Genomic DNA, 12,594 nt, shown 5'->3' on the forward strand with positions numbered 1-12,594 from the left:
CAGATTTAAAATTGATGACACTCTGGTAAACATTGAAATAGGTGATTTGCTAAGTACGAAAAGTATCGAGGAAGAAGCATCATGGATTAACCTCTGATCTGATCCACAAATTGGTTCGCCAAATCTTTTGATTTTAGGAATCCCTAAATTGCAAGCTCAAAACACACTGATAACAATAATTGATCGCAAATGAAGTCTGAGGAGACTAAAACCTGTCTCCGCCTCTTTTGGTTTGGCACAAGATACAAAATGATTCAGCAAAACAAACACTGCATTATCTAAAGAAAGGGTTTTAATGATCAAAGAGCAACGAAAATTAATTTACCGACTGCTGACAGAGGCCTGTATAAATTAGTCAACCATTAAACTATCCGGTCTTTTTTTTGGCAAATGAAAAAATATCAGCAATACAAATTAGTTTGCTTAATAAAATTATAATGATATCTTATAAGTATTTACTTATAAACGTAACTATAATAAATTAAGGTAAAGAACAACAACAACCGAGGTTTCTACTTTGTATTGCTAGATAAATTGGTTTCCAAGTATTAAATAATCTTTCGGATGTTGATATTCAATTTTGTTACTTTATGCAAAACTGAATCTATGCATTTACTTTAGTCTAAAAAAAGAAAAAAATACGTACCTCAAGGTTTTAACTGATAACATCATCTGTTACTGGAGATCATATGCATGAAAATGGATCATGTTATAGTCGGTCGATATAACTATCGCTATTTAAAATGATCAGGGAGCACTCATAAGAAACAGTATTCAACTGTGACCAATTGATCACATTCACCGAATTTGATGACTATAAATCGCGGCAATTCAAGTGTATCATTGGAAGACGTTCCCCTGATTTTACGCTGTGGGTAAACTTCAATAATAATACAAATCCAATTTCACACTGATCCGAATGATAACTACAAGATCTCTTAATAATAAACAATTTCAGCAGCAAATGTGCAATTAAGTTTGCATTCATCCAAATATGGCATACCATGGAGACTTAAGATTCGAAATTTAAATAAAGTTTGTAAAAAAATATATCGAGCTTGCAAAATTCTCAATAAGTTTGTGTTTGGGACATTGATTTATTCCAAACTAATGACCAATATAATTGATAAAGTGTATCCAGACTTCTAAAAGTGAACCAGATCATTTTAAATCATCAAATTTCAAATTGGGTTAAAACTAAAGATGTGTCTTATATTGAAAGATATGTGTAGGAGAGATTATACTTATTGACAGACAATACCGGACCAACCCTGAACAGGGAAAAGGCCACCACAGAATGACTGCAAACCCCACCCCACCCCACCCCACCCCACCCATCAACAGATATAAGAACTCCACACAATGAATCCAGAACAACTGTTGCCAACTCATGAGCTGAAGTTCAAACTAAGTGGGCAATATGTCTAGTCTCCAGGAAAGCAGATCAGCTTTAAACTAAAGTACAAAGAACTGTATCATGTTCATTTTTATTGCAAATTGACAGGTCATTTAAATGCCCCTTTGCAAGCAAAATAAACTGATATATATTGCACAGAACATTGTTTCCAATCATGCCATTTAAAAACATTCTGGGGAAAAAAATAAATAATTGTTCCTTTTCATAGACATGGTATCTCTAACACTTTTTTAGAGGTAAAGATCATTCCTGAAAGTTTCCTTGGATTGGATCAGTAGTTTAAGGAGATATTAAAACAATAACAAACTGTGGACTTAACAATGGCTCTTAACAGGTTGACCCGAGAACGCGGGTCAGAAACCTATAGTAATGCCAAAACTGAAAAGGTCACAGAAAAAGGAACAGTAACTTTCTGGTGTTTTTCAGTTAAAAAATGGGCATAACTCATCAATTATTAAAGGCAGAGTTATGGGTGTGTATTGTCTCTGGAAACATGTTACAGGTTTCATTTGAATATCTTGAAAGATTTAGAAATTATAGCAAAGCTGATGACAACAACAAAGAAGGCCTTATTTATGGCCATAACTTTTTCTCTCTTTTTAAAAAAAACAACAGACAAGCTAATAAAATATAAAATGTAGAGCTGATCAAGAATTTCTGTCTCTGCAGAAATGGCATTTTTGTCGAGGCCAAACAATGTAGGCTGCATTGTGGTATGAAATACAGTTTTTATTTCTTTCAAATACTGAGTGTTAAAAATACTTCTTCATGCAAATACATGGATGGGGCATTGATGCTTCAAAGATGGCTTACTTCTTTTCCAAAATGAATCTGTAAATCTACCTCCTTGAAATGAGATATTATGTTTAAGCAGAATAGACCGAGAATTTTATTGTTATTATCTATCACTTTTCTGCATATTTAATACATTATACTTTTTGCATCAAATGAATTAAATAGAGGTTAACTATAGTTAAACTGTAATTTAATCAGACACACTTTAAACATTTAATACAAATTCAGACATTATCAATTTCAGTGTTGTTGGTGTGTGTTTTTTTATACAAATAGTGCATCAAAATGTTCTTAATCAATAACATTAAGATGAGTACATTTTACAAACAAATCAAAAAGCTATACAAATTAATGAATTTCCCATTTCTTTTTTAAATAATGCTACATTTAAAGCTGTAAGTCTTCAGTTTAGTCAAACCATGCTTGCTCACACTTTTAAGTTTTTAAGTACAGTCAAACCCCGCTGGCTCGAACTCCAAGGGACCGGCATAAATACCTCGAGCCTCAAAAAATTCGAGTCAAGCGGGATTTTTAACCTTCAGTATAAAGAAATCAGTCCTCTAAATCAAGTTCGAGCCAATGAGGAATTCGACCTAAACGAGTTCGAGCCAATGAGGAATTTGAGCCAAACGAGTTCGAGCCAATGAGGAATTCGAGCCAATGAGGAATTCGAGCCAATGAGGAATTTGAGCCAAACGAGTTCGAGCCAATGAGGAATTCGAGCCAAACGAGTTCGAGCCAATGAGGAATTCGAGCCAAACGAGTTCGAGCCAATGAGGAATTCGAGCCAAACAAGTTCGAGCCAATGAGGAATTCGAGCCAAACAAGTTCGAGCCAATGAGGAATTCGAGCCAAACAAGTTCGAGCCAATGAGGAATTCGAGCCAAACAAGTTCGAGCCAATGAGGAATTCGAGCCAAACAAGTTCGAGCCAATAAGGAATTCGAGCCAAACAAGTTCGAGCCAATAAGGAATTAGAGCCAAACAAGTTCGAGCCAATGAGGAATTCGAGCCAAACAAGTTCGAGCCAATAAGGAATTCGAGCCAAACAAGTTCGAGCCAATAAGGAATTCGAGCCAAACAAGTTCGAGCCAATGAGGAATTCGAGCCAAACAAGTTCGAGCCAATGAGGAATTCGAGCCAATGAGGAATTTGAGCCAAACGAGTTCGAGCCAATGAGGAATTTGAGCCAAACGAGTTCGAGCCAATGAGGAATTCGAGCCAAACGAGTTCGAGCCAATGAGGAATTCGAGCCAAACGAGTTCGAGCCAATAAGGAATTCGAGCCAAACAAGTTCGAGCCAATGAGGAATTCGAGCCAAACAAGTTCGAGCCAATGAGTTTAGACTGTATTGCAAAGTGTGGTGGAATTCAGTCTAAAACCACTGGGGCAAGAGGTGGACATCTATATCTCTAGACCATTCCCACCTTGGTGGAATTCAGTCTAAAATCACTGAGGCGAGAGGTGGACACCTATATCACTAGACCATTCCCACCTTTGTGGAATTCAGTCTACAACCACTGAGGCGAGAGGTGGACACCTATATCACTAGACCATTCCCACCTTGGTGGAATTCAGTCCACAACCACCAGGGTGAGAGGTGGACACCTATACCACTAGACCATTTCCACCTTGGTGGAATTCAGTCTACAACCACTGAGGCGAGAGGTGGACACCTATACCACTAGACCATTCCCACCTTGGTGGAATTCAGTCTACAACCACTGAGGCGAGAGGTGGACACCTATACCACTAGACCATTTCCACCTTGGTGGAATTCAGTCTACAACCACTGAGGCGAGAGGTGGACACCTATACCACTAGACCATTCCCACCTTGGTGGAATTCAGTCTACAACCACTGAGGCGAGAGGTGGACACCTATACCACTAGACCATTCCCACCTTGGTGGAATTCAGTCCACAACCACCAGGGTGAGAGGTGGACACCTATACCACTAGACCATTTCCACCTTGGTGGAAATCAGTCTACAACCACTGAGGCGAGAGTTGGACATCTATATCACTAGACCATTCCCACCTTGGTGGAATTCAATCCACAACCACACGGGGTGAGAGGTGGACACCTATACCACTAGACCATTCTCACCTTGGTGGAATTCTGTCAACAACCACTGAGGCGAGAGGTGGACACCTATACCACTAGACCATACCCACCCTGGTGGAATTCAACCCACAACCACACGGGGCGAGAGGTGGACACCTATACCACTAGACCATACCCACCCTGGTGGAATTCAACCCACAACCACACAGGGCCAAGAGGTGGACACCTATACCACTAGATCATACCCACCCTGGTGGAATTCAACCCACAACCACACGGGGTGAGAGGTGGACACCTATACCACTAGACCATACCCACCCTGGTGGAATTCAACCCACAACCACACGGGGCGAGAGGTGGACACCTATACCACTAGACCATTCTCACTTCTTACATCTTGCTGTGGTATCTTTGTTGTGGCTTTTTTTTAAGTGAATTTAAGATAATGTACATTCTTTACTTTATTAACTTCATCATCAAAAACATGTTAAAACTATTTCTACGTTGACCATATAAATGTAAATGTCTTTCTTTTTTTAGAAAAGAGTGTTCAGCAGTGTGAAACTGAGACTACTCCAATAAGCTGTGATGTACTGAATATGTATCATTATTACGTTTCACAATATTTAGACTCATTAGATAACCACGCATCATTATTATGTTTCTGAATATAAACTGTAAAAATATCAATGTCTTATGCAAGTCATACATTTAAAACAAAACAATAGATAAAAAAGTGAATATTTTAAGCTTACAATGCTGAACATCTTTTGATCAGAATGATGATTACAGAGCAATTGTCTTAAAATAATCTCAATTAAATATCTACATGTTTCGTTTGTTCTAATTAAGGACAAGAGAAGTTATAAACATACCACAACCTGACATCAAAACAATAATCAGACTTACAAAAATAATTGATCGGAAAAAACGAATCATTAACAGATAACTTATTGTTCATGGAGTCATTAAAATTCCAATCAATAATCATAATTGGGAGACGTACAGAATTTCAAAATCACCTGCTACGTTACAAGGATAAAAAACTCATCATTTTATGTATTTGTAATGTTTGATGTATCGACTTTTAACCATTACTTTCATTGATATCAAATCATCCATAATTCATCAACCAACTATTAGCATATTATATAATAATCATATAATAATGACTGAACTGACTGCAAATTAGCCCAACTATTTAACTGTTAACATATTAGTTAGATTCTTTATGCCCTTTAAAAAGGATGAGTTAATCATATTACTATAATTTAAAATTATGGAAAATATTCACACATGTCAATAATCGATCATATACCAGCTCCGTCATATATCTGTAGTTTAATGCATAAAATGCATTTGCTGAAGCATAATAATTCCACGATCAAAAACAATGTGATCTATCTCCATTTAAAAAAAAAGAGAAATTATAATCTTTGATTCAGATTTTTACAGACTCTGCACACAGATCACAAAACTCAAATGTGTTGATTTATTAATCTATAACATTCAATAATCCTTAATGGGTACAACAGCACCAAATTTTAAAGATGCACTATTACTCCCAAATAAGATTTACCACAATTAAAACAAGAGATGTTTGTCAAACATTATGCCCCCTGAGCGCCAAGTTGCCAGAAATATTTGGACAATTGAATGAAATATGCATGGACTGAAATGACAGCTGATTTGTCATTGGATGCATATGAGGCAGGTCATCTACTTATGATAACTTAAGAAGGCAAATAAATGCCCAACTAAAATAGTAACATAAAAGAAAATCATTTCTATACAAACATTTATACATCAATCCCAATCATCTGTGCATGCATTAAAAAAATATGGACAATCAGAAAACCTTTTTTCAGCTTACAGTCACACTGACCTTGACCTTTGACCCACTGACCTCAAATTCAATAGGGTTCATCTGCTGGTCATGACCAATAAGCCTACCTAGTATGAGGTCCCTGGGTCAAAGCGTTCTCAAGTTATTGATCGGAAACCGTTTTTCATGTAAAGGTCACACTGACCTTGACCTTTGACCCACTGACCTCAAAATCAATAGGGTTCATCTGCTGGTCATGACCAATACACCTACCAAGTATGAGGTCCCTGGGTCAAAGCGTTCTCAAGTTATTGATCGGAAACCGTTTTTCATGTAAAGGTCACACTGACCTTGACCTTTGACCCACTGACCTCAAAATCAATAGGGTTCATCTGCTGGTCATGACCAATAAGCCTACCTAGTATGAGGTCCCTGGGTCAAAGCGTTCTCAAGTTATTGATCGGAAACCGTTTTTCATGTTAAGGTCACACTGACCTTGACCTTTGACCCACTGACCTCAAAATCAATAGGGTTCATCTGCTGGTCATGACCAATACACCTACCAAGTATGAGGTCCCTGGGTCAAAGCGTTCTCAAGTTATTGATCGGAAACCGTTTTTCATGTAAAGGTCACACTGACCTTGACCTTTGACCCACTGACCTCAAAATCAATAGGGTTCATCTGCTGGTGATGACCAATACACATACCAAGTATGAGGTCCCTCGGTCAAAGCGTTCTCAAGTTATTGATCGGAAACCATTTGGTATTCCGACCGACCGACAGACAGACCGACCGACCGACCGACCGACCGACCGACATGTGCAAAACAATATACCCCACTTTTTTCAAAAGGGGGCATAAATATTGTTTTAATATTCCTAAAATGATGAATAAATGTCAAAAACCATAGTTATTATGAAGGATGCCATGTTTAATTTGAAAGAATTGAGCATAAAACACGGTTTTTCTACCTTATGACACTATAGTAGATCACAGTAAATCTTTTAGCATTCACCAATCATTTAATATTTTTGCGCTTTCTGCTATTAAATACATGGTTACAATTTTGTTATCAGCAATTAATATTGTCCATAAATGCATTATTTAGTAAGTAGTTAAAGGGTTATCAGTCAAACCTGATGATTTTTATACATGTGTACGCATTGATTTTGAATAAGAGTGTCACTTTAATGAAATATGTGACTGGTTCTCTTATATTTCCAAAATATCTGATTGAAATGTCTCAATCTATCAAAGTTGAACAATTTTGGCAAAAAATATATCACAAAGTAGACTTATCACATGAAATTGCTTGTTTAAAGTGAAAACAACCAGATCATATAAAAAATTTTTTTACACTAGTGTAATACAACTTGATGAATTGGTCATTTTGCCTCACTTTGAAATTTAAAGCATCAAACTTTTTACTGAAAAATAAATAGCCTTCAATATTGGTGACAGATGTACCATGGTATCAAAAAATCTTACATTTGTTGGGATTTAGTAGAACTTTTACGAATATTGTTATGAAAAAGTTATAAAGCTGGCCAAATGTGTTCACGTGCAGGTGATATTTATTGATATCTTAAACCAAAGTTTTTCATTGTATCAATTGCCTAACAAAGAAAAATAAATTGACATTTAGTTGTAGTTTATCATTATAAGCACACCAAACTGTAAGTTAATACAACTTCATTTTTGAAATGAAGTTATCCAAATTGTGTCCAATCCCTGTGGGCACTGATGTTTGATTGGGTCATGAGTTCTGGTTAAAATTTCAAAACAGTGAAAAATATCAAATTTGTCTGAATCAGTGAAATATTAAGTTATTTTCACTGATAAATCTCTTTAAACCACCTGGAAGCCTATTTTTATTCTGGTTCAATAAACCTAACCCTACCTAAGAAATTGGCGCAAACTCTACCATTTATATAGTCTGTTTGATAAAAAAAAAAATGTTTGTGTTTTAAAATGTTGCTTAAATACTAATATACTAATTACTTTAATGCCATTACCGGATGATGACAATAATGTTCTTACATGAATCCTAATAAAAAAGAAAAGAAAAAAAATAGGAAAAAAAAAAGCCTACTACCCTACCTGTTTTTGAACCCCTAACCTCACAATTATTTTCTTGGCCTATAAATCTAGTTAATCCTTATTCAATTCTACTACTTGTAAGAGTATTTGTCAGACAGCCTACCTACTCATTTTTAAATAGTGGCTAAAAAAATTATATTCTCTAAACTATAATGCCAACTCTCTCCTAGTAATTTACTTTTTAGAATTTCCAAAGAATGACGTTATCTGCAAAGGTCTATCAAACAGTGATATGTATTAATTAAATCCTAACTGATTTTATCAACAAGTTATTGGAAACAAAAATACAAAGTTGATTATCTGGCAAGGCGTGGATACATTTTGTTTCATTCAATTATAAACAAACTGCTGCTATTGACAAAACCATACCAGATGGGGAATTACTCAAGACTCCTCAGAAAGAGACTTGCGTTTGTGGAGAACAAATCACATCAGATTATTTTTATAAAATGTGTACAGAATCAAATAAACTTATACAAATGAGAGTGATACCATCTTGAAGTGAACAAAATTTAAATCATTTGGGTAAATTCTCAGGAGCATGATAATGGGTATTTTAAAAGAAACATTGAATTCATATTTCTGAGTGATAAAAAGTTTTGTGGGTAATTCGGATGATTTGTAAAGACATTACATGTCAACCTGGCTCTAAAAGTTCCTGGGTTTGATCCAAAATGGACATCTGAGTACTGGTTTCTGCCTAGCAACAGACTCAAGCAATATTCATACACTCATGACTGCTATTTTAACCAATCAAAATGTTTTACCCGAGGTGTATAAAATATCATTTTTTTTTATTATATTATCATTCCTTCTACCTTTAAAAAATCTAAAGATGATTTATATCTACCAACTGCATTAGCAATGCACTCCGGATTACAAACTTCTGCGACAGACTTACACATGTTTATATCTTCGAAGTTAACAAAACCTATCCAGAACAACTGCCAAACAATCAGGAATACTAATGTAACAAATACAACATTGATTGATTTGTACTGATACATAACACATCCACCGTCAACATTACAATGCTGCTCAAGTATGCCACCAATTATGACAGGAATGAAGATCTTCGCTCATTTCAGGCTTTGCATTCTTCCAGAAATTCACCACAAATAATGATTTGTTTAAAGGAACATAGGAAATAATTTGTTGATCTGCCTTGAATATTTGATTTTTAGCACCAGTCTTTCTGCAATTTCTGTGTAATTCAAAGCAAGCATGCAAGCATGCAAACAGCGGCAGTTTTTGTTCTTGATATAATTGATAGTTCAACAAATAAAAATGACCATTTGTAAAGAGCAGACCCATGCACATGTGCAGTCACTTAGTTATACAGCTATCTTTGTGGACATAAAGTGTATAAATTATCATATTTATGGGAAGCTTTAGAATTTTGTTTTCATGCAAGATTATGTATAAAAACATAGTTTTTATTAAAGCTACAGGTAAACAATTCTTTGAAATGATTGTCTTCCTTTTATAAAGAAACAAGCAAAGAATGACACTGATACCCAACATATAAAGATGCTATTTAAACATTTAAGTGGAAGAGACCTTTAAATTCTTTAACTACCTATCTCAACATTTCAATCAATACAAGTTATCTGAAGCAAATTATTCTTAAGCATATAACAATAGACATTCAAGTATCATTCTACTGCATCTATCCAAACAAAAACTTATCACCTATTCTCTATTGTTCAATACACTACCTCAAATTGCTAATACACATGAAATGGTTGCTACGGTAACCAAATATCTCCATTGTAATCAATAGATCAATATTTACAATTCAGGCTTTATCCACTATGGAAGGCCCTGAGGTACTCAAGGATTCATCAAAATAGAGAGAAATTGCACAAAATCAATTCTATAAGACTTCATCTACAAAATACTGAGGACCAATAAAGGACTATTATTGAGAGTGCAAAGTTCTAAATATAAGTTGACAAAATCATTCAAAACCACTCATAGCCTTATGTAAAGTGTTCCTTACTTGAGCATAAATGTACTTTTTCACTTCCTGTTGACTGATCAGACAATTGGTAAATTTAAATTCAAATTGAAAAACAGAAATTGGTTTTTACATCATAAAAGGTTAAGTAACAAAAGATTGTATCCCTTTAAACTAATTAATGTATTGAAGTCTGCAGGCAAAAAATATAGGTGATGTTTAAAATTTTCAATTCATCAAGCAATTGTTTCCTATGAGAATCAAATAAAAAACATTTTGATCTTAAGCATTTATAAACATTATTTCAATAATGCTAAGAGATGATCATAATAATTATTCTAAATTATCATTATTGCTGTATATGCAAGAATGACCAAGGATTTTAGAATGCCTATACAACTTAAAATATTCAAATAGATATCACTTAAATTATATAGGGCATCAACATGTACATTTGTAGATGTTTTCGACTGCCAGATTTGATCATCAGTTTCTGAAACCAAATACCAAAGTCCCCGAACAAATCACAATAGGAAATCTATTACCATTAAACATCACATGATCAGGATATCAGCTTCAAGTATTGCTACAGATGCATATTAACAATGTGGAAATTACACAAGCTTCAGTGGTTTTCAACTTTTTACTAGATTTATATCGAGAAGATTATAAGGCTTGAATAGCAAATGCCATCCTCAGTATCTTGTTTATTCGAAGAAAGGGAGGTAAATCAGACAATCATTCTCTACTGTTTAGTATCATACAATGTTAATAACCTTATAAAGAAAAAATTCACAAAAAGGGACTTATATGATTGGTTAGCAATCATAGAACCCTTTTTAACAGTGAATGAGAAGAATAGATAATGTTTGCTGAGGTTTAGATATACTGTTATCTTCTTATGACATTCCTCCCTTCATTAGTATTTAAAGCTGCACTCTCACAGATTTACCGTTTTTCCAACTTTTTTTATTTTTTGTCTTGGAATTAGCAATTTTTATCAAAAACGCTGCTGACAAAAGATGAGATTGCAGATTTTCATATTTCCATTCCAAATTTAATGTTTTATGGCTTAAACCAATTTTAGAGCGGAAATATGAAAATCTTGATCTTATCTTTTGTCATCAGTCTTATATAACTGCTTTCGAAGGATTTTTGCAAAAAAAATCCTCGTTCCAAGATAAAAAATAAAAAAGTTGTCAAAACATTCAATATGTGAGAGTGCAGCTTTCACAAATAGAGTATAAATGGAACATTTATATCTCTAAAACAAATGATAAAGATAAGGTATGACAGCTATTTCTAAGCAATATTGTTGATGTTTTCTTCATAAAACACAATTGTACATTTTGTAAAATCAGCTTAATTTTCCCTTAAATTGGTGTCCCAACTTTTACTCATGATTGTGTTCCTAAATCAAAGCACCTGAGAACATTTAAAATGCAAGTCAATATATTCTTCAAGAAAAATACCTTCCTCTGTATTGTATACAGCATTGAACACTAGTGCACAAGTAAAACCAAAGGAATAATTACAAATAAAAAGGTTCTTTTTAAAATAATGAGGCAGTTATTTTTCACATACCAATGACCTAACTACACCTGTACAATTTGTTGACTAGTACACAAAACAAACATATTACATGAAATCATAACAACCTTATTACATGGAATTACACGTGATATAAGTTGTAACATGCTATAGCAAGCAAGTCACTTGATACTCTAAGTGTTTATATAAGACATGACATACCTAAAACCAACTACTGAGAAAACCTATCAGTGACCAATTTTTGAATAAGCAATGCTCTTGAACAACAAATATGATTGACATCATGATTTACTTAAATTCCTTATTTCGAACAGTTATCTTAGATCATGCTGATTAATGCAAATAGTTTAACCTATATTATCAAAGATCATTTAACATCTGACAGTTTTCCCTTCGATCTTTCCAACGTTATCTACCACTTCAACTGAAATATTATAATTGATAATGAACCAATATTTGTATCTAACACATGGTAAAATGGTTATCAATCCATTATAAAAATAGCCTGTATGTCTAAACAGAAAGAAAGCAATTCCATAATTAATAATACCCAAGTTCCATCAGTGATGCCTAATTTCTGATAATGATTCCAAGACAAAAAAGTTTCTCATGCAATAGTTCATAGAAATGAAATTATTTTAGTTATGACAGCTATGGGAAATACAAAAACATAACATAACGTGCTATTTGTACGAGAAAAATACAACAACAAATCACCTGAAGTTCTTGTAAATCAAACTGTTTCCAGAAATCTAGCATTGACTGCACACTGGCAGCCATCTTGTTCGTTAATTGGTTGGTCACATGACACGTTTGAGATAGTCTCTAATTTCCATTAAAAACTAATTGAAATAGTCGTTCTTTCGTATAATAAGTATTT

General features: G+C 34.3%; 1 protein-coding gene across 4 annotated transcripts in view; it reads right to left on the reverse strand.

Annotated features, from left to right (window-relative positions):
* Positions 1-12,534, reverse strand: part of LOC128232505 (homeobox protein cut-like 1) — a 78,357-nt gene extending 65,823 nt beyond the window's left edge. For all 4 annotated transcript variants that reach the window (XM_052946089.1, XM_052946087.1, XM_052946088.1 and 1 more), the window contains exon 1: positions 12,432-12,534. In XM_052946089.1, coding sequence (XP_052802049.1) covers positions 12,432-12,494 — 63 coding nt within the window. In that variant the 5' untranslated portion in view covers positions 12,495-12,534. The remainder of the gene's footprint in view (positions 1-12,431) is intronic.
* Positions 12,535-12,594: the final 60 nt, after the last annotated feature.

Source organism: Mya arenaria, chromosome 4, assembly GCF_026914265.1.
Source record: "Mya arenaria isolate MELC-2E11 chromosome 4, ASM2691426v1".
NCBI classification, from domain to species: Eukaryota; Metazoa; Mollusca; class Bivalvia; order Myida; family Myidae; genus Mya; species Mya arenaria.